At 35.3% G+C, this 24,717-nt stretch overlaps 1 protein-coding gene across 1 annotated transcript in view; it reads left to right on the top strand.

The window, feature by feature from the left end:
* LOC135221817 (neither inactivation nor afterpotential protein C-like) overlaps window positions 1-24,717 on the top strand; it is a 106,492-nt gene that overhangs the window by 29,425 nt on the left and 52,350 nt on the right. Inside the window, 12 exon segments of the mRNA XM_064259710.1 lie at window positions 11,393-11,544; window positions 11,546-11,572; window positions 12,500-12,604; window positions 13,474-13,573; window positions 15,214-15,354; window positions 15,814-15,961; window positions 17,264-17,354; window positions 17,688-17,786; window positions 20,210-20,281; window positions 22,572-22,685; window positions 23,745-23,933; window positions 24,214-24,413. Coding sequence (XP_064115780.1) covers window positions 11,393-11,544; window positions 11,546-11,572; window positions 12,500-12,604; window positions 13,474-13,573; window positions 15,214-15,354; window positions 15,814-15,961; window positions 17,264-17,354; window positions 17,688-17,786; window positions 20,210-20,281; window positions 22,572-22,685; window positions 23,745-23,933; window positions 24,214-24,413 — 1,438 coding nt within the window.

The following is a 24,717-nucleotide window of genomic DNA, read 5'->3' on the forward strand; positions in this document are numbered from 1 at the left end:
CAAAAAATCCCAGTAGGGAGGCAGTTTTTTCTTTTCTTCTTCTTCTTCTTTTTTTTTTCTTTTTTAATAATGACCTTTTGTGATTAGTCTGGCAGCTCGTTATGTAAGGGGGCTTCTCGTGCTCGATACCCTGGTAAGTCCTCATTCCGTCGCTCTGTGATTTTGGAGGACGTTTTACTTTGAGGTTTCAATCAACGTGGTTGGATGTTACCTCAGGTGAATTTCAGGTGCTCTAGATTGACTGCGTATTAGTCTGAGAAATTGTCGATTGCATAGGAGATTTCAAACCAGTGATTATTATTATTATTATTATTATTATTATTATTATTATTATTATTAATTATTATTATTATTATTATTATTATTCAAAGAAAACTCATAATCACACGAGTCAATAAAATTGGAAAGTAAATCGACAATAGTATGCCTGTGTGATTTTGTTACTAAAATATATATATGTATATACATAACTATGGATTTGTTTCTCCATTTTAAGACTCGTGTACTATGAGAATTTTTGATATATTACTTTATTTTATTTATTTTAGTTTATTTTTTTATTTTATTTTATTTTTTCTTTTCTTTTTTGGTCTATCCCAATCATCCTATTCGACTGGGTGGTTTTTATAGCGTGGGGTTTTGGGCTGCATCCTGTCTCCTTTGGAGTTCATCACTTTTCTTACTATGTGCGCTGTTTCTAGGAGCACACACTTCTACATGAGTCGTGGAGCTACTTCAGCCCCTAGTTTTTCCAGGATCCTTTCCAGGGATCTTGGGATCGTGCCTAGTGTTCCTATGATTATGGTTACAATTTCCACTGGCATATCCCATATCCTTCTTATTTCTTTTTTCAGATCTTGATACTTATCATCCATTTTTTCCCCTTTCTTTCTCTTCAACTCTGGTGTCCCATGGTATTGCGACAGCAATGAGTGATACTTTCTTCTTCTTCTTCTTCTTCTTCTTCTTCTTCATTCTTTTTTCTTCTTATTCTTATTATTATTATTATTATTATTATTATTATTATTATTATTATTTTATTATTATTATTATTTCTTATCCTTGTTTTTTTTAAACCACATCTGTGCATATGTCTGTCATATGCCCCGTAGGGGGCTAGTGTCGTCAGTGCACCGCACGTGGCGCATTGTATGCATTACTTATTGTTCTTTGCAGCACCCCCGCAGCCGCTAGCTGCAAACCTCTTTCATTCCTTTTACTGTACCTCCGTTCATATTCTCTTTCTTCCATCTTTCCACCCTCTGGTAACAATTGCTTCTTAGTGCAACTCCTTTGAGGTTTTCCTCCTTTCAAACCTTACTGTCAATTTCCCTTTCAATGCTGAATGACCTCACAGGTTTAGCGCTTGGCTTTGGGCCTTAACTCTATATTCCAATTCCATATGTCTATATGGAAAACAGGGTGCCGTCTACTACAACTTGTATTGAAGCCCGTAGGGGGGTAGTGCCGTCAGTACACCTCATTCGGTGCGATGTAGGCATTACTTAAGGTTCTTTGCAGCGTCCCTTCGGTCCCTAGCTGCAACTACTTTCATTCCTTTTACTGTACCTCCTTTCATATTGACTTTCTTCCATCTTACTGTCCACCCTCTCCTAATAATTGTTTCATAGTGCAACTGCTTTGAGGTTTTTTTCCTGTTACGCCTTTCAAACCTTTTACTGCCAATTTCCGTTTCATCGCTGAATGGCCTTAGTTGCCCCAGTGCTTGGCATAATGCCAAAAATCTATATAAGTCAAAATAAAAAAACTTGCATTGAACATCATGACCTGAGGCCTGGAACAGAATATCTTATTTAGCTGACTTGAAATTCTTTATTTCGATCCAAGATGTGTTGTGTTTGTTTTAGCAGAGAGGATCTATTTCTGTACAGAATCCCAAAATAACGATTACGCTAATGATTATAGAGAGAGAGAGAGAGAGAGAGAGAGAGAGAGAGAGAGAGAGAGAGAGAGAGAGAGAGAGGTAGCAGTCACCAGATACGAGGATATGACAGTTATGGTAATGAAATTAGAAATGGTATATGATTGGAGACAACGAGAGAGAGAGAGAGAGAGAGAGAGGAGAGCATACAACTCTAAACTTAATTCATGAACGTAGCCTTTCGGATAGTTTGGGACCTGTTTTCAGGTTACAAAAAACTGCATTCCTGTTTGGATGTTTAAATAAAAAAAAAACTGTCACCTGCATTTACAGTACACAGATATCTAGAAAAAGTTAAGTATATCTTAGTTTAACCTGACCACTGAGCTGATTAACAGCTCTCCTAGGGCTGGCCCGAAGGATTAGATATTTTTACGTGGCTAGGAACCAATTGGTTACCTTGCAACGGGATCTACTGCTTATCGTGGGACCCGAACCACATTATATCGAGAACTGAATTTCTAATCACCAGAAATAAATTCCTCTGATTCCACCTTGGCAGAGCGGGAAATCGAACTCGCTACTACCGAATCAGTAGGCGAGCACGCAACCCACTCGTCCAACGAGGAACTTACAGATATCTAGAGAATAGGCTGAAGTACTAAGTAGGAGAGTGACTTAACGAATTAATCCTTTATTCGTGAAGTTGAACATTTGCCTCTCGGAGAGAGAGGGGAAAAGCCTTATTCCTCAATAATAGCTCTACGAAAACTCAAGCACAACCACACATTGTATGTGTTGTGAATGTATATATATATATATATATATATATATATATATATATATATATATATATATATATATATATAAATATATATATATATAGATTATATATATATATATATATATATATATATATATATAAATTATTTTCATCACAGTTTGTCAATATATATATATATATATATATATATATATATATATATATATATATATATATATATATATATATATATATATATATATATGTGTGTGTGTGTGTGTGTGTGTATGTGTATGTGTAGTGACTACAATATCTTCCAAATGCGAACAATTGATTTCTGCACCACAAAGCTCGTAGATAACTTTTTTTCTCTCATCTTCCTTCAAAAAGGAGGAGAACCCTGAGTGTTGCACCGTATTATATGTCATAGGAGTAACTCTGAAACAACCCAAAAGCGCCCTACAGTAAAGAGAGAGAGAAAAACGTATTCTTGTGGATACGAGTCCTCAGGAATGTAGGTACTGGCAATGGCGTGTAAAAGAATCGCTTGCAAATCGCATTGGACTTGTAAGCTAATCGTAATCACTGGGTATTTACGCTGTGCGCTACTGTAATTTCATCTTGGTTTATGTTGTGTAGCTAATCTGGCTCAAATTTGTGAGTTATTTTTCTTTTTTCCTCTTTGCAGTGTCTGTAAATGCTTATTTTTCTTGAATCCTCTTTGCGGTGTCTGTAAATGCTTCCTCCTAAACTGCTTGATTCAAAATACGACTAAATCAGGAAGGTCGTCAATATTTTCTTTCATTTTACAGATCTCTGAGGCAAGCTTTATTCAGCCTTAAAATGTTGGTTATGTGTAGAAATAATATGAGATGAATGACGGATAAGAATAATATTAAGTTGAGTCTTCAGCTCATAGTATATTAGATTGAATCAGTACATTTCATGACACCAGTCTCTCTCATTTTCATCAGTGATTTTACTTTGTAAAGATAAATGTAACAAGAACATTCCTTCAGTGTTCTCACCATTTTCGTTATCGTCAAGGAAGCTAAAGAAAGTGCCTTTGTGTGCTGATGGAAATATTGTACATTCTCACAACATCTTTAACACCTTCAAATGGCTTCGTAGTTACCAGCGAACTTACGTACAATAACTGCTGAGAATGTTATTTTACCGAGATAGAATTTAACGCTAGAATTAACTTTTTAAGATTGCAGATATCTCTCTTATACCAATATACCTCTGTACACACACACACACATATATATATATATATATATATATATATATAATATAATATATATATATATATATCTGATTTTAAATCACGAAGAAATAAAAAAAAACGTGATGACTATACGAACAAAAGTTACAGCCACGAAGGAAAATTGAAACACTGGAGATGCTAAGTACTTTCGTCTTATTATCAAGCTGTGAACATGTCTTGATAATAAGACGAAAGTACTTAGCATCTCCAGTGCTTTAGTTTTCCTTCGTGGCTGTAACTTTGTTCATATATATATAAATATATATATATATATATATATATATAATATATATATATATATATGTGTGTGTATATATAATCTGGCGTTGACTTAAGGAAACAGGCTAACCGACATCTACATATTTCTTTGTTCCGACGTTTCGTAATAACACATTTATTGCATCATCTGGGAATCTTAATTTAAGAGAAAGGAAGATTGAAATAAAGGAATATGGGATGTTGGCCTTTTTCTTTAAGTTATTGGTTCTTAGCCTTTTTCAGTTTATGCACCCCTTTCAAATAGGCAGTCAGTTCTCGTACCCCGCCCCATTGCTGAAATACAAAAAAATGCAAAAAATACAAAGTTGATGTGATGTGTATTAATAACAAAACCACGATTATTTTATCTTCATTCATATAGCTTGCATTTTTTTTCGTGACAATCTCAGAACACATCTGAAGCAAAAAAGTTTTTTTTTTTTTTCAGGAAAATATAACTTGTACATAAGAATATATTTTGCTTGAATTATTCATTGGCATCCTCGCACCTCTTACGAACCGGCTTGTCCTAGGGGTGCGAGTACCCCTGGTTAAGAACCACTGCTTTAAGTAAATGCCTGATTTGATGTATCTCTGTTTATGTATAATATATATATATATATATATATATATATATATATATATATATATATATATATATACTATACACCAAACATTTTAAACATAAAATCTGCTGGCATATTAACATAATATTTTATTTAAATTTCCATGATACCTGCAATATAAATACTTATACAATTCCCGTACTGGGAAGTTAATCCAAATTGTTAGTTTTGATATTGCAATACAGGCACACACACACACACAGATACATACATATTCTTCAGTTTCACAAAGTTATTGCAAATTTTCACATTTGCTATAAATAGAAAAGTCTACATTGGATTGAAGTTTTGGTTGCTCTATCGTTTTGGCCATCACCGAGCATTTTTTGAAAAGCTAGTGAAAAGAACTTGCAAGCTCGAATGAGTATACAGGACACGCGTAAACGCTGCTGCAGTGAACGCTGAGTGTACTGTGTATAGGGTGTTCAGACAGGCTGCTGATGCGCCCTCTGTATAGGTGTGTGGAGCAGCTATGACTCAGCAGTTAACTTATGAATGCGGCAGTGACCACTGATGTTTTACTTTTGAGCCAACCTCTGGAGCATGAATGGATTCTAGTTTGGCAGGCAGAGAGATGGACACATTTTATACATACATACATACATATATATATATATATATATATATATATATATATATATATATGTATGTATATATATATATATACGTATATATATATATATATATATATATAGTATATATATATATATATATATATATATGTATGCATGTACACACACAAACACAAATATATATATATATATATATATATATATATATATATATATATATATGTGTGTGTGTGTGTGTGTGTGTGTAACTGAACCACGACAATATGGAAGGTAATGAATATATATAATTAAAGGCAAATGCCACGATGGAAAGTGAAACAGCAGTGTGGAGCTAGGCCTTTTCGACTTATTGTCCTTTACTTAGCGAAATATAAGTCGAAAGGCCTAGCTCCACTCCACTGTTTGACTCTCCTTCGTGGCATTTGCCTATATATATATATATACATATATATATATATATATATATATATATATATATATATCTCACGTAAAAGATAAGAAAAAGTTCATGAGTAAAATATAAAGATCTTCTGATGTTAGACAGGTACCTGATAATTTAAAATGAAAATCCTGGTTCACAAGGAGGTAATTCGATATTGGAAAATATTACAAAACTCTTCATTCATGTTCAGTAAGAATATATATTATTTTATGATCATAGTCTTACCTTCTCTGGAGAGCCAGAAATTACATACACATAGATACAAACATATATATATTTAAATAATTATATATATATATTATTATATATATTATATATATTTTTTTTTTTTATAGATATATATATATTATATATATATCTAATATATATATATATATATATATATATATATATATATATATTTGTGTTTGTGTGTGTACATGCATACATATAAAACAGACATAAGTTCTTATGTTATTTGCGATTGAGAGTGAGGGTTGTATAAGCAATAATTCAATGTTAATCTGACCTTGTATATTTATATCTTAGATGCTGTATCAGTAAAGGTGTTATTACCATGGCCATGGAAAAACAGATAGGAAATTAAACCTTAGGGCTGGGATTTCAAATGGCGATTTAAATTTTTTTTTTCCTTTTTAAATTGAACCAGTTGAAGTGCGTTACTTGAGATTAACAGGAAACTGGTGCGTTACTATGGCTCGTTAACAGGTGTTGGAAGAGTTTACGTTTGCAGTACTTTAAAATTCTCTCTCTCTCTCTCTCTCTCTCTCTCTCCTTGGAACTCATTACGGCATAATCCGTGCGGGACCTTGAATTGAGAAACAGATTTAGGCAAACAGACAAACTGACAGACAGACAGACAGACATACATGTCCATAGCCCTGCCTCAGCGGAGAGGAATCTAAGAGGATTCTGAATCGGTGATGCCCACTAATGCCTCTCCTCTTCTGCCAGAGAAGCTGTGGATGGAGTTTAGATTGAAATCCATTTAACGGCGCCTATTAATGCTGTTGTAAGACTTCCTTCTCGTCCCCCACCCCACTAACCCCCTCCTGTTTTGTCGTGGCACCCTCCTCCTCCTTCCTCCTCCTCCTCCTCCTCCTCCTCCTCTATCTTCTGCTCTTCAGTTTTCTTTTAAGTCTAAGATATGGAATGACTTCGAGTCACCAGATCGGCTTTCATCTTGTTTGCCTTTAAGTTATTGTCCAGAGAACGACCCTCACACTCAGTAATAAGTAGCAAAAACAGACGTGTATATATATATATATATATATATATATATATATATATATATATATATATATATATACAGTATATCTCTAAATCCACGATAGAAACGTAAGTGAAACAGGGACTTGGAACAAGAACTTTCGTAGTATATATTCTACATTTTCAAGTTTACAATGAATATAAGAGAAGTTGACAGGCCTTTATATACAAAAACTGACAGAGAGTGCCTGTCAACTTCTTTTACATTCAGAGTGAACTTGAAAAATGTAGAATATAGTACGGAAGTACTTGTTCCAAGTCCCTGTTTCACTTGCCTTTCTACCGTGGATTTAATTAAGGATATTGTCAAGTACGTGTTCCTTCGTGCTACGCTGGATATATATATATATATATATAATAGCGCCTCAGTGGCGTGATCGGTATGGCCTTGACCTACCACCTCGGTGGCCGCGACTTCGATTCTCAGGCATTCCATTGAGAAGTTAGAGATGTGTATATCTGATGACAGAAGTTCACTCTCGACCTGGTTCGGAAGTCACCTAAAGCTGTTGGTCCTGTTGCTGAATAACCACTGGTTCCATGCAACGTAAAAATACCATAAAAAAGCAAATAAAAATGTAATTTATAATATAAATTTTTATATGAAAGCCTCCTCTAACAGAGGTTGGCCCACCAGAAAAGGCTTAGACGAGGATCACTGCCAAATTTAGAGCGTAACTGCTGAAACGTTCTGCAGCATTAGCGACTCTGCACACCAACACCGAAGTGCTTCTTAGCGGAGCATTGCACCCCATAGTTATTTCTAAACACACCGAGTCGATCGTCATATGTTGCGCGCATTCTCGCTGGACGTTGAGGCTTCTTTCCTCTTTCACGTCATCCATACAGCTCTTTCTAGGGTTTCGTCTCCTGTCCCCCTCCCACCCTCAAACAGAATTATATATATATATATATATATATATATATATATATATATATATATATATATATATATTATATATATATATATATTATATGTATATATATATATTATATATACTAATATATATATATATATATATATATATATATATATATATATATATATATATATATAATATATATATATATATATTTCATTAGTTATATATACTGCACACACACACACACACACACATATATATATATAATATATATACATATATATATATATATATATATATATATGTATATATATATATATATATATATATATATACACATATATGTATAAGGTTAAAAAATCAGAATAGATGCATATGACTTCAGTATATAAGCGAATACCACAGGAAAATGACATGCTGAAGATCAGTACCTTCTGCCTGTACTTTTTCTGTGGTATACGCATATATATATAATAACGGAGACAATTATCTTGTTATTCTTTTGGTAGCGTTAGGCCAGAGTGGCAGACAACTGGGTATTGGTAACACACTCTCTCTCTCTCTCTCTCTCTCTCTCTCTCTCTCTCTCTCTCTCTCTCTCTCTCTCTCGACTGGCAACAATTCTCTCTCTCGATATACCTCCCCTCCATTTTATTAGGTCATCAAATTAGAGTCAGAACTTACAGAAATATGCATTTATTTAAAAGCAAAGTATTAACTGAATAACTCAGATTCTTAACAGAATGATTTAATGGAATGTTAACTAAAAGTCCAAATAACTTGTATAACCCTCGGTAATTAACAGTCTACACAGTAATTAGTCAACACCATTTCTCCAATGAATAATCCCACTCTTCTCCAGAAAATAGTTCCCCCCTACTAGAAACGCCTCTTAGGAGACAGAACACTCTGATAAGCCCAAGAACATAATCAAAAGATAACATAAACAGGTTATCTCTGAAATAAGTATTCAAATACAATCCAGCCACACTTTGGATAAAACAGATATAACTCACCCATTTCAGCCAGTTTCACTTTCACCAAACAGACACACGTTGGCAGAGCCATCCCGGCTCTGCCTTCTCTCCCCGTAACAGTCTCTTCACGATAAGTCTACATTTCCTTTATATGTAGGAAAGAGGGTCACATGTACTCACAAACTCACACCCACTGTTCACGCCCAGAAACCACTCATATCCAGTTTCAAAGGCACCTTTGACAAAAGCCCATAATTTCTATACTGACACCACATAAGCACATTTCACAAAATTATCTCCAACATATGACTAAGGTGCTCAAAAATTGTCCTCAAAGACATAACTCCCACATGATATTACTCAATTATATAAAATTGATTATCACCTTTTTGGGATATAAACTACAGTAAACTTGCAATTCCATAATTATATGCCACAAAAAAATAACGAAACGAAAAGAACCGCAGAACCCCTCTCTTGGCTCGTAAAACCCCAGAGATTCAACTCCAAAAATCATAATCACAACAACAAAAAAAAGTCACCCCCAAAGATTAATGCCATCCCCATATATATATATATATATATATATATATATATATATATATATATATATATATATATATAATCACCATATTAATAATAACACCGCTCCGGTGATAAAAATATTTCCCTCCATTTAATTAATAACCCCACATCACCAATTCCCTCTATCTCACCAATAATCACACGTGGAATAAAACAAGTTTCCAAAAAAGATTATTACACTCCAAGTAGGATAATCAACAACGTAACTCCATCTCCAAAAAAATGCACTCAAAGCATCTAGCTGATGCACTCGAAAATATTGCCCCATATCTCCTCATAAAGGTTTCTCTTTGCAACAAAAATGGCTGCAAAATAATTGAACTAAACATAGATCTCACCAACATAGGCCTAAACTGTGGAATATCTCCAAAAAAAATAAAAAATGTCAAATGGCCAAAATTTTAAATCTCCCCTTATATCTCCAATTCTCCAGGAAAATAACTCAATGTTATAGTCAAAAACTATAAACTCTCTGATTAGAATAAATGCTGAAAAAGGGCAAAAACTCGGCAAATAAAATTGCCCTGGAAATCCTAGAAAAATTACCAATGTGTCATAACTCATTACAACAGAACTCCAAACATAAAGTGTCTAGGCAAAGGCTTTCCCATATGCACTACGGCATAGGCCAAAAGAAACTTAACCAAGTTTCCTATCTCTGGCAAAGTTGCTACAAACAAAATTGTGCAAGAGGCCAACAATTTCCGGAGCACAAATATCCAGAAAAAAAAGATGTAGTGCCATTATGTAGACATGTAAAAATGCAAAAATTCCTCCATAAATCTCTCTGCAGCATCAAACAACTGAAATTATAAACACATTCCCGAACAACGATTCCAAGTCACGAACTGAGATATTAAAAATTCACACAAACTGGAGAGAAAAATAAATTCAAACTCGCCCATGATAAAGAAAAAAACTTACGTCAGCGATGGCTAACGTCCAAAAAAAAAAAGGAAAAGAAAAGCTAATGGCACTGATAACTTTTCCCGTGACACCTGAAACATCTGTGACTCACGTAGACTTCAAGCAATTATCTGCTGAACTCATAAAAAAAAAAGAAAAAAAAAATACACATTCACAAAAAAACATCACCACCCTCAGAAGCATCACAGCACCCATGTTAGTATAAAAAAAATAACACTAATATCAGAATTATCAGTATCAGAATTCGCCAGTATCAGTAGTATCACCAAATATTAGTACTCGCCCATTCACCAGTATTAAGTATCAGAATCACATGGGAAGCTAAAAACGATGACTCCCAATTTCTGAGGAATGTCAAAGCACGTGACATACAACGATGTCTCATACATACCATAGCGTATTATATGATTTGAAATATCTCACAGCAAATTCCCCCTTTTTATGTTACATATATATATATAATATATATATATATATATATATATATATATATATATTTATTTATTTATTTATTTATTTATTTATTTATTTATTTATTTATTTATTTATTTATTTATTTATTATTTATTTATTTATTTATTTATTTATTTATTTATTTATTTATTTATTTATTTATTTATTTATTTATTTATTTATTATTTATTTATTTATTTACTCTTGGATAACTTTGTGGCTATCATTTAGGATCACTGGAAGAACAGAAGCTTTCAAAATATTCCTCACATTTTGCTCTCACTATTTTACATAATAAATCATCATCCCCGCATGCGATCGACTTTCTTTAGATGAATCTAAAGGTTCCGTAGCGACAAGCGTTTCCAGATTTTGACGAAATCGAGAAGTGAAAGAGGGCATTAGTTATAAAAGTGACCAGTAGATTCTAAATATGTATTGCGTGATGATTTGTTGTATCTTGATTGTATACCTGTTCGTGAACCTCTATTCTCGTAACTCACAGACAACCGGAAGGTGGCCATCAAGATTATCGAGAACATCAAGGAGAACCTGGAGGAAATCGAGGAGGAGTGTCGGATCTTCCAAGAACTGTCTGGTCACGAGAACTTCCCGGAATTCTACGGCTCTTTCCTGAAGAAGACCAGTAACTTTGAATGAACACCAATTTTGGTTCGTGATGGAGGTAAGAACAATCAAGTTCCCGAATGGTAGGATTTTCGCGTGATGATTATGTTAGCTATATGGAATGGTTTCATTAGTACAAAGAAACATATGGGAGGATAGTAGTACTTTAATTTATAAGACGGTCGGGCGTTCTAAATCAGGGGTTCTTAACCTTTCGATGAATCCAGACCCTCAATGAATTGTCCAATATGGTTCCATATCCCTTTTGCTTAAGTCCACTTAAGTCTTATTTGTTGGCAGTATAACTTAATATACTTAGTTTGATACATACTTTAAGCATTAACAGCTAGGAATATAACATACAAGAAAACCAAAAGCATTTATAGTTTTATATAGTCATTTACAAAATGCACCCATGCGTACAATGACACATTAAAATCAAATATATACAGATATCCAGAGATCAAGTCCCACACCCCCACCATGTAGTTCTCATACCCTCAAGGGGTATGGATACCCACTGTTAAGAACCACTGCTCTAGTCAAAAATAAAACAGAATTCTCGAAGGGCGACGAGACAAGCAAAGAAGAGATATGAGGAGTTCTTGAAGGGGGTTTATCGTAGTATAAACACAATAATGAACCAGACCAATACTTCTTTCAGTTTTCTTCTGAAGATGGAAAAGGAAACCCACAAGATTATTGAGTATAAGTTGTTTACTTGTAGATATTTACATAGTATTTTTGTTATTAAAAATACTATGTAAATAATTACAAGATTTATTAAGCATAACTTGTTTACTTTTAAGTATTTGCATAGTATTTTTGTTAACAAAAATACTTAGTAGATACTTACAAGTAAACAAGTTATACTGATTAATCTTGTGGGTTTCTTGTTCCATCAAACGCACTAATGTTATTTACGGATGTTTTGATGAATTGAAAAGATAGGTAGCGTTCATTTTTTTCTTTTTCCTTTTTCCAGTACATGTCGGAGGGATCGGTCTCCGACCTTGCTAGGATGTATTCCAAGAACGAGGAAAGGATGTCGGAGAAGCTCATATCCTATATCCTACGAGAGATCATCAAGGTGAGGTCCCTTAGCAGGATGGATTCTTAGTAGAATATTGCTTATTTCATGCCAGTGGAGTATTTCATGAATGAATCTCTTGACAGCGTACTGACTCCAGTTCAATGTATAACAATGCTTCGATTTAGTGTATGAAAAAAATTTAATACGAAGGAAAAGAATGTCTTTTGGCTCCCAATTCCCCGTGAAGAGCCTTCTTGGGTTCAAGTTTTATTAAAGAATTGTCCAGACTCATATCTCATTCAGAAATAAGATTGGTTGCTTTCAAATGTGCAGGGAAAAAAGGCTCGATATTGATTCAGTAGGAAATTTGCCCGATCTACATTTAATGTTCTACACTAGCAATCTTTTTAAAGAAATTTACCGAAGTAGCTTTCGCTCACTGCAGAGTCCTTATTCTCACAACTGTTTGTATCTTGGGTGTAAGTATGGCTGCTACTATTTCTACTAAGATTATCGATGTCATGATTGTCATTTGTATAAGCAGCTTTCGTAACTTTATCAGGGCGACGCCAATGTATACTTTTTATTACACTACAGGGATTTATTCTTTAAAATTAAACTGGCCTTATGCCAGCACGGGCTCTTGCTCATAGAGCAGCCCGTAGCCGTAGTATTACAGGGAGTCCCTGTAGACACACTAAGTTCTACACAAAGGCTCCTTCGGCGCACAGCTGCATTATTTTGTCTCTTACCAGCCCGTCCCATCCTTTTCCAACTTCCAACTTCTCTAACTTTCCCTCGCTGCAGATCTCCCCGTTCTTCTGAGAACTAAAGCCAAGTCCTAGGCTTCGTGCGAGTTCACAAATGGGCCTTGGTATATGCGTGAAATTGCTTGATGTTATTAAGGCTTTTTGATGACATTTCAGGCTGTGATGCATCTCCACGCTTCTCACGTCATCCACCGAGATATCAAGGGAATGAACGTCCTTATTGCGGAGGACGGAAGAGTCAAGTTAGTTGATTTTGGTAAGCAGTTTTATCTTCTTGTTTCCCCGTCTTCACTTGTTTCCTCAAGTTGCGTAGGTCTACTCAATTCTGCATAGGTGAGGATTTAAGGGTAAAAACAGTTTGATCACGAGGATGCTCTCATGTCTCGGAAGTCTATATACACACGATTAAACGCAAAACCATAGATGTTACGACAGTTTACTTGATTTAACCAGTAAGTAAACAGATATTTGCATTTTGCATTTCATATTTTCAGCGCTGACAGATATATTAATTATCAACGACTCGGGAAATTATCTCTCTCTCTCTCTCTCTCTCTCTCTCTCTCTCTCTCTCTCTCTCTCTCTCTCTCTCTCTCTCTCTCTCTCTCTCTCTCTCTCACAGTCAGCTTTGATTAGGCAGCAGAAATATCAAGATATTAAGATGGAGACCCACATAGTCATGATTTGAAAACGTGTTAGTTATGGTTTGATTAAATATGGACACTTTTGAAGAAATGAATCATATGAAGTTTTTATAACCTCATTCCCGGGCAAAAGAAGTTAGCACATGAACTAACCCTGATATATGTCTGTCCTTTCAGGAGGACTTGTAAAAAACCACTGTTCTCTTTTATTCATTTATCTGTTCATTATTTCTTTCCCTCATTAGATCTTCACCTATATAGGCTTTTAGATTTATGTTAAAAAGCAAAGCAATATTGCATAGGACTGGTACTCAGGCTGTTCGCGTAATCGAAGTTATCCAAATACACGTACAGATCATATTTTTAAAAGAATTTCTTTCGAAATGCAATGTTTTTTTTCCCGAGAGTCAAACTATGATCAACCTACTGTCGTATTCTTTCAGTTAATTATGATGAGAATTTAGTCTTATTTCATCCTTTACATTTTGAAGACTTGGATTGGTATTTACATGAAGTCACGACTTCCACGTGGTTATATGTTGGAACTTGGAACCCTTCGCCTTTGACATCAACGGCAAAACATTCCATTCTTTCCAGCTTGCTGGAAGCTTATATTCCTTTACAATAAACCTCTTCACCTACTGAAGACATGGGCGCCCGCGCATAGAGGCAAGAGGGGGCACTTACCTCGCCCCCCCCCCCCCTTGAAATCCTGGAAAAATGTATATTATATATATATATATATATATATATATATATATATATATATATATATATTACATTTATCTACATCACTTTGTTTCCTTCCATTTCACGATATATTCTTTCAGTTTAAGTATATCAAAGGTATCATTATATATTGTATATTTGTATTCAGTATGTAACTGGGTTGTTCTTTCCAGAAATATTTGAATTCAGTTGAACAGTATATGGTACTATTGGAAAAAAAGTCAAGTGTAACATATTTTTTTTATCGCATCTTGCTTCACTTAGATTATTGGCATCGCAATTCCACTGCATATATATATATATATATATATATATATATATATATATATATATATATATGTGTATATAATATAATATTAATTAATATATATATATATATAATATATATAATTTGTCCCCTCTTGGAAAATATGCTGCTAGCGCCCATGAACTCTCTGAGGAGTTGAATCTTCATCGTCTCACTTCTTCGTTGCTTTAAGATTCTTTTTTATAAATGCCCTAACGCAATGTCCCTGACTTCCAGGCCAGTGCGCCCACTTGTCCGAGACGATGGGAAAGAGGAACACTGCCGTCGGCACCCCCTACTGGATGGCCCCCGAAGTGATCGAGTGCGAGCAGAAGCAGGACCATGATTATGACAACCGCGCCGACGTTTGGGCGATAGGTAGGAGGGAGGTGGACTTTCATTTTTTGTCTTTCCCTCTCAGTCAGGTTATCGATTGATTTTTAGTCTTTCTTTGCACCGTACTTATATGTTAAGTGCTTGGACTACTGCTAGTCACAGCAAAGAGAACAGTTAAAGAGCAATGAAAACGTAAGACATATGGCGTTGACTCAGAATACGAGCTCCCAAAGAATTTGGTGTCCATTAGATAAAAGTAACAGGAGGTAAAGGGAAATGCAGAGAGAAGAGATCACTCATTAAAAAAATGAACTAAATGAATAAGTAGATAAAAATATAAGTAAATCATTAAAACACAAGGGTTCTATACCCTTTCAAGCAGTTGACGTCAACGGTACCGCGATAATTGTTGGCGAGCGCTGATCAGTCTAGCTTACAAAGAGAACTGACTCCGAGATACGACTGGAAGCTCTTCATCCTTCTGCCTTGTTCTTCTTCCAGGTATCACAGCCATCGAGCTGGCCGACGGAGATCCACCATACGCAGACATCCACCCCGTCCGCGCCCTCTTCCAGATCCTGCGCAACCCCCCACCCGTGCTAAAGAGAGCTTCTGACTGGTCTCAGGACTTCGTGGACTTTATTGCTGAGTATGTCTTCGGCTGAGGAATGTTCCCTGTGACCTCCATTTTTCCTTTTTTGTGTGTGTTTGTGTGCGTAGTCTACTATGTGTATGGCTGTATTCCTTTAATTTGGTGGTATTCTTGTGATATTCCATATATATATATAGATATATATATATATATATATATATATATATATATATATATATATATATATATAATTATATACTACATATAGTATCAAGAGAAAAGAATTCTCTTTTGACAGCCACAATGACAAAAGATTGTAATTTATGGTAATACACATTTTTTTTTTACTATAATATGAAAACTATCGCTCATAATAAATTCAGTTCTCTTTTAAAAATTAAAAGTTGCTTATGAAAGAAATCATTATTCTTTGTCCTTGTCTTACATTCCTAGAGCAAAGGTTATTTTATTTTTAGCAAGAGATGTTCATTTGAAATCAACATTTTATGAAAATGAAAATGCAGGAAAAAAAATTTAAATAGAAAATCCAAATATCTGGGTTTTTAGAAATATTTTTTCATCCATACAAGAAAAAGGACATTTGATTTCATGAATGTCCTGAACATTTCTATCACATTTCATCTAAAATTAAATGAAATATATTTCTATAATAAAGTCTTGAGAAGTAAATCAAGAGAAATGAAGGTTTGGAACACATTTCTACATGAAGCAGTCTTAAATTTTATATGGAGTACATACATAAATATATACAGGCAGTCTCAGGTTTGCGATGGGGGTTCCATTCTGGCGCCGCGGTGTAAGCCGAAAATCATAAGAAAACCATAGTTTTAATCCTCTTGGTGTCTTGAAAATGAGCTAACATACCGTTTGGGGTTATATTTCTTCCGTCGGATCGGCGTCGTAAACCCGGAACATTCGTTGTAAGCGCCTCAGCGGCGTCGTTGGTATGGTATTAGCGTCCCACATCGGTGGTCGCGGGTTCGATTCTCGGCCATTCCATTGAGAAGTGAGAGATGTGTATTTCTGGTGACAGAAGTTCACTCTCGACGTGGTTCGGAAGTCACGTAAAGCCGTTGGTCCCATTGCTGAATAACCATTGATTCCATGCAACGTAAAAACACCAAACAAACAAACAAGTAAACCCGGAACATTCGTTGTAACCCGGAAATAATTTTTTGATGAATATATTTGGAGAGCGTTGTAACCTCGGAATGACGTAACACGGAGACTGCCTTACAGACTTCAGATAGTTAGACAGAAGATAATAATGAGTATATGAGTAAAATAGTTATCCACCAGTGAGGAGTATTCAAGGACAATATCTTGTTTTCTGCCCAGGTGTCTGGTGAAGACGTGTGACCATCGTCCCGTTATTCTCGAGATCATTGAGCATCCCTTCATTGGTAATACTCCAGAAGACGCCACGGAGGTAGGCTCTTTTTTTTTTTTTTTTTTTTTTTTTTTTTTTTTTTTTTTTTTTTTTTTTTAGCTTCTGTCTGAAGAAAATACAAAAATCTATAGGGTGTTTAATGAATAATTTTTTTTTAATGTCTCTTTTTCCTAATTTTAACGTTCTTATTTTTTATTTGTATGTATGGAAACATGAGTGAATGTATTTGATTATTTTCAAGAAGAATATGAAAATATTCCAAGTTTTAAGAGCATTGCTATAGGGTTTTTTGATATCACATTTATCACAAAATATACGGTAATATGGTCAAACTTGTACGTATATGTTTAAGGTTTTCATTTGGCATTTCAGGTAAAGAAGAAGCTGATAGATGAAAAGAAGCGTTTAATGGCACTGAAGAACAATCCAGAGCGACCTATGACGGCTATAGCTCGACAGGGATACATCAAGGTGGGTAGTAGTCTTCATTCTGTTTCAGTAAATCTGACTGTTGTCTTGGTTACAAGGTCGTGAACGGTTGCTAGCCCTTCGGTGTCAGTACTGACAAAATTTTTCAAGTTAAATTGAATGGTTGTTAACCCTTCAATGCCAAGAAAATTTTTATGTTAATTTGAACAGTTGTTAACCCTTCAGTGCCAAGAAAATTTTTAAGTTCAATTGAATGGCTGTTAACCCTTTCATGCCATTAATTTTTAAAAGTTAGATTGAACGGTTGTTAAAAGTTAAAAGTTTTAAAAGTTAAATTGAATCGTTGTTAACAGTGCCATTTGAAATTTACATTTGTTAGTAACCCTTTAGTGGCATGCAAAATTTAAAGTTAAATTGAACGGTTGTTAACCATTTATTGCCATTAATTAGAATTTAAAGTTAAATTGAATAATATTATTAACACTTTGATTCCAATAATAATTTAAAGTTAAATCTAATGGTTGTTAACTCTTTAATACCATAGAATTTTAAAAGTTGAATTGAATGGTTATTAACCCTCTAATACCTTTAAAAATTTTAAAGTTAAATTGAATGGGTCTTAACCCTTTAATACTGTTACTTTTTTAAAAGTTAAATTAAACGCCTGCTAACCCTTTAATGCCAAGAAAATTTAGGTTAAATTGAATGGCCATTAACCCTTCAATGCTAAGAAATTGTTATTGAAGTTAAATTAAACTACTGTTGATATTTCAAAGAAAAAAGAGCGAAATTTTAAGTAACTGTAATGAGGTGAATAACAGAAAGTTACATTGAAAGGGGAAACTTCAACTTAGCTTTTGAGACAGGGTCCTGAGAGAGAGAGAGAGAGAGAGAGAGAGAGAGAGAGAGAGAGAGAGAGAGATAATTTTTTTTCCAGATTCAATTCAATTTGTATGGCATCATCATGAGGCCTTACTTTGGCTTCCTTTCTTTAAATGGATTCCTCACGTTGAGGCCTCTTCTTCTTCTTCTTCTTCTCCTTCTTCTTTTTCTTCTTCTTCTGTCTAACTTGTTTAAGGAAGAAGGAATGTCCAAGGAAGCCATGGAAGGTTAAAGTCACGTGATTGATTTTTTTTAGGAGAGGTGACTTAATTATTGAAATAAGTGTATTTACGTTTTTACATTGATAAGCGGTTCAGCAATAGTGTTGGCTGGGTGGATTTTCACGTCCGTTTGTATGTCTCTATGGTTAGTTATCATAATTAAGAAATAAGTCCGAATGTCACGTGGCTTGCTAATTGTTAATCTTGGTGACCATTGCTGCTGTTACTATAGAGGTTTCAAGTTTATGTATGTTTTAAAAGGGTATATATTTTTCAAGTACGATGTCGAATGTTAAAATTTTTGATTAAAGGTTCATCGTGGCACTGAAAATGATACCTTCATTCTCTCTCTCTCTCTCTCTCTCTCTCTCTCTCTCTCTCTCTCTCTCTCTCTCTCTCTCTCCGCAATTTTTGTTTAGTATAATTTACTATTATGATGAAGGCGAGATAGATGCCATTTATCGTTTCACTTGGAAGAAATTTTAAATAGCGTGTAATTTGAAGCACAGACGTTCTTATAAACGTTATTTTTTCATAGTCTTAAGTCTTACTACTTTATTGTATTTTGTCTGGTTTACTTACTGATCAGAATTATTTCTGTTCGTAACAGTGAATTTTACCTTTACTATTCAAATATTAACAGATTATTGTGCTGTACATAGTTCCTCGCTGGCCGAGTGGTTTTCGAGCTGGGCTGCAATCCGGTGGTCTCAGGTTCGATTCCCGGCTCGGCCAACGCGGAATCAGAGAAATTTATTTCTGGTGATAGAAGTTCATTTCTCGATAGTGTGGTTCGGATCCCACAATAAGCTGTAGGTCCCGTTGCTAGGTGACCAATTGGTTCCTAGCCACGTAAAAATATCTAATCCTTCGGGCCAGCCCTAGGAGAGCTGTTAATCAGCTCAGTGGTCTGGTAAAACTAAGATATACTTAACTTTTTTTTTGTGCTGTACATGTTTAAGATGTTTAGAATAATTACGGTTTTATATAGTACCTCTCTTATGCCAGTTTTAATTCACCATTCACAATACATCCTGTTTAAGGAGCTCAAAGAATTTTTCACTATTAGTATTCCGGTTTTAACAAGGTGGTTACATCTCAAAAATCAAAATGATTTCATTCATTACCTCACTCTGTTCATTTAAACAGTGTTATTGCAACCCATACTTTTTAAGGAAATTAAATACAGCATATACAGGGTGTCCATAGTGTTACAGTACCATTACAAGCAATAAATACTTGTAATGGTACTGGGACTTTATGGACACCCTGTATTATTGACTTGTTTGTTTAGGTTTCAGAAAATTGTTTGTACTACAACGAGTTCGATATCACTGAAACGTTTTACTGTGACCTTTTCAGACGGACAGACACGCAGCCCCCAAGAAAATGATCGTCGATGATCTAGCCGCTCTGGAGTTCTTCAATGACGAGGTAAATATCCATCCACCTCCCTACACGACTCGTCCCCGTAAGGGGGTACTGCAGTCAGTGCGCCTCGTGAGGTGCGCTGTAAGCATTACATGAAGTTCTTTGCAACGTGCCTTCGGCCCCCAGCTGCAACCCCTTTCGTTTTTTTTTCAATGTACTACCTCCTTTCATGTCCTTTCTTCTGTCTTACTTTCCAACCTTCTCCTGCGAGGATTTCCTCCTGTTACACCTTTCAAACCATTTCCTGTCAATTTCCGTTTCAGCGCTAAATGATCTCATAGGTCCCATTGCTTGGCCTTTGGTCTGAATTCTATATTCAGTTCAGTTCAGTTCACTCCTCGTTCAAAATTAACAGGAAAATACAAAACCTGTTAATAACCGTCTGAAATTTTCACAGCCGGTTATATATCGATTAATAAAATGCAAGCCAAAACTGTTTGAAGGACAAAGAAAGCGGAAAAATTGAGTATTCATTTATTCATCAGTATAAAAGAAACTTTTCCCTTTTATGATAATGAGTTTATTATTCAGAATAATACAAAGAAACGTAAAATAGTGTATGTTTACTTTTAATAATTCCTGATATTTAATCAAGATTCTATCATGAAGAACAAATATAGTAGTTATAAAGTTATAAAAGTTCCTCGCTGGACGATGGTTTTCGCGCTCGGCTGCCATTCGGTGGTCCGAAGTTCGAATCCCGGCTCGGCCAACGCGGAATCAGAGGAATTTATTTTTGGTGATAGAAATTCATTTCTCGATATAGTGTGGTTCGGATCCCACAATAAGCTGTAGGTCCCGTTGCTATAGGTGACCAATTGGATCCTAGCCACGTAAAGATATCTAATCCTTCGGGTTAGCCCCAGGAGAGCTGTTTTTCAGCTCAGTGGTCTGGTAAAACTAAGATATATTTAACTTATAAAGTTATAGAAGAAAATAATTGGTCTGAAATGAATGATAAACGATTAACCGGTTAAAAAGGTCTAGGAACTGGTTGCGACAAACAATTTTTAACCGATAAATAACTGGTTATTCTTGACCGCCTTTGAACCCTAATGTCAGTTCCTTTGCCAAATGAATATGCGAAGATCGAAAGCCCTGCATGATCTCTCAGGAAGGACAGTGACGGATCGTTTTTGCTTCCTCAGATGTAGTTCATACTATTCATCCTGTGATGAATATATCTTTAAGGGAACATGCTGTGGAGTACTGATTTTCGTTTAGGATGGTGACATAGATTATTCTCAGCTGAAACGACCTCATTTTAATTCGTTATACGCTGCTGTTCTCCAATTACGAATTGCTGATTCATGTGAATTCATTTAGCTTAGAATTCCAGTTTGCTTTCATTCTGCCGTTGTAAAACCAAACCATAAGTAAATAAGCTGGAGAAATAGTATGATTGTCATATTAAACTCTTTATGCATGCACAGTATAAAATAAATAGATTAGTGTATTATGTTACTAAAATAAAGTCGTAATTCCGAATGAGACAATTAAATTTAGGAGTTTGTCTAATTGGTCTGAAAATTTGTTCAGATCTTTTTCATTTAGTCAAAAGTCTTTCATGATCAGGCAATATAAAAGAAATAATGATGATGATTGTATTAATGCAAGGCTGATAAAAATAATGAGACGATAACAACAATCATATCTTCACTGGTAATAACGTATGTTGTCATGGCATTTTAATAATTACGAGGAGAACGATATGAGTAATACAAAGAATTATGTTTCATCCTCGTTTATATTCTCTTTCTCCCATCTTACTTTCCATTCTTTCTGAACAATTTTCAAATTGTAACTGCGAGGTTTTCTTCCTGTTACACCTTTCAAACCCCCTTAGAGTCAATTTTCATTTCAGCGCTGAAGGACGTTACAGGTCCCAGCGCTTGGCCTTTGGCCTGAATTCTTATCTATTCTATGTTAATCCATTCCATGTTTCATACCTATAACCTTAATAATTCTCGCAGTTAACGGTAGAGACTAATCAGCCAAACTTCAAACCTCCTTACTGTCAATTTCCGTTTCAGCGCTGAATGACTTTATAGGTCCCAGCGCTTCTCCTCTGGCCGAAATTCCACGTTCTTTGTCTATTCAATTCTATGACATGTTTCATACCTACAACCTGGATAAGCCTCACAGTTAAAGGTAGGAACTAATCACCCAAACCCATTTTCGACCGGCAGGTGGTTCTTGAAAACCTTCTATGACATGTTTCATACCTATAACCTGGATAAGCCTCGCAGCTTAAGGTAGACACTAACAACTCATAATCATTTTCGACCGGCAGGTGGTTCTGGAAAACCTCTACAGCCGTTACGAAGATGGCCACATCTACACCTGGCTGGCTGACGTCCTGTTGGCGGTCAATCCGTTCAGCGAGAAGTGCAAGTATGACGCCGACGTAAGTGCAATGGCAGATTGGTTCATTGAATTATATAAAGTAGCGTTACAATAATTACCTCTGGGTAACAGGTTCATTGAAGGATTGTAGGTGGCATTACAGTAACTAACTGTGGTGTTTTGTGCCTTGAACATTATTTGGTAAATATTTCATTAACGGTTTTTTGGTGTATCAGAAACTATGGTCACCAACACTGAGTGAATATGGGATTTATTAAAATAATTTCATTGAAAGTTCAAAAATATTTCATCAAAATTCTAGGCGCGACAACTATGGTAGTGAAAGTAAATGAAACATGACAGTATTTGCCAAAATCATTCACTTTAATAAGAGAGTAAGTGAAAAGTGTTTTAAAAATGTCTCTCTCGCAACTAGTCTCAGAAAAGAAATACTGTATATATCAATAAATATTCCCTGTCATCAGGACCATACAACAGATGGAAAGGTAAATCGTTTCCACGCTGGTGGGTATGTGTTAATGTCGATGGACACGAATAAGAGTTGGATTTTGATATTCAAGGAGTCATTTCCTTTAGGAATCTCTGTTTCCAACAGTTCTGCAGTCTCCAACATATGGAAAGGAACGACATTTTTTTCATAATAGTCCGAGATACTGGTTCTTTTTAACGATTAAGGCTCCAGGAGATTTGTAAGCTTTCTAACGTTACTCTTCATTTGAGTCTAAAACTGTTAAAAAGATATAAAAAAAAAAATAAGATCTTTCAACCCTTGGGGTCGTTATTTAGGACTAATATTTCTTGGGGTCATTATTGTTATGATATTTACTGTCTTGTTTATTTTTTTACGGTAATCCCTAACGTGCTTGTACTAAATTTGCCTCAAAGGTGGATATATACCACGTTAATAAACTTGGGGGTCAGTTCCCAAGAATTCTGATAACCTGTTTCTTTTTGAGTCAAGAGAATCTAGAAATGGGGAAAAAATGTATGCCTCTGGTTTCTGTGTAAGTAGAATTTTGAAGTATTTGCTGTTTATGCTGAACTTAGAAATTGGGAAGAATTGCTGACACGGTGCCTCCGTTTTCTCTCACGTCAACAGGTCCAGGTGAAGTACAAGTCGAAGGCTCGCAACCAGAACGATCCCCACATCTTTGCCATCGCTGATCGAGCTCACCAGGACATGATGCACCACAAGGAACACCAGACTATCATCCTTAGTGGTGAATCCGGCTCCGGGAAGACGTTCAATTTCCATCAAGTTGTTAATCAGCTGTGTCACATTGGTTCGGTAGGTGTTGGACCTGTTTCAAGTGTGGTTTTTATTTTAAGTTTACAAAGCAGTATTGTATTAGTTTTATAACATCAGGCAGTGACGTTGGCGTTTTGAGACTGACGACCTCTTTGATTTGAAATTTGAAATGGGCATTCCTTACTTATGCAGTTTATTTTAGTACAAAAGTGATGACATGCCGAAGAAAATCCCGGTTTTCGAAACACCAGCATTTTAACCCACCCGACGAAACCTCAAGCATGCTCTTAGCTTTATATTCATTTCTTTCCTTTTGCAGAGTAATCCAGGCTTGATTGAAAAAATTAAGAAGGTATCGGTGATCCTGGATGCCTTTGGAAACGCCGTGACGCAGCTGAATGCGGACGCCACCCGCCACGTCCGCTACTTCGACATCACCTTCTCCAGGACGGGCAAGGTCTCTGGAGCCATCATCTGGCTCATGATGCTGGATAAGTTCCGCGTCACGGAGAGAGCCAGGTCAGATGATCTCTGTCTGTCGACACAAACAAACACACATACACATTCACACATACATGTGTACATACATGAGTAAGAACAGTGGACACCCCATATTCGCGTTCTCGGCATTCATGGACTCACATATTCGCGGATTTCTCTATGGACCATGCCTACCCATTATTCACAGGAAATTCGTGTATTCGCGGTATTTTTCTATGAGAAATATCCACAAATTCCTGGTTTTGTTTTATCAATTTCATCAAAAAATGCAATTTTTGTGATAAAATTATTTAAAGAACCAGGTATAAACATTTTAGTTTTT

Source organism: Macrobrachium nipponense, chromosome 3, assembly GCF_015104395.2.
Source record: "Macrobrachium nipponense isolate FS-2020 chromosome 3, ASM1510439v2, whole genome shotgun sequence".
In the NCBI taxonomy this organism is placed as follows: domain Eukaryota; kingdom Metazoa; phylum Arthropoda; class Malacostraca; order Decapoda; family Palaemonidae; genus Macrobrachium; species Macrobrachium nipponense.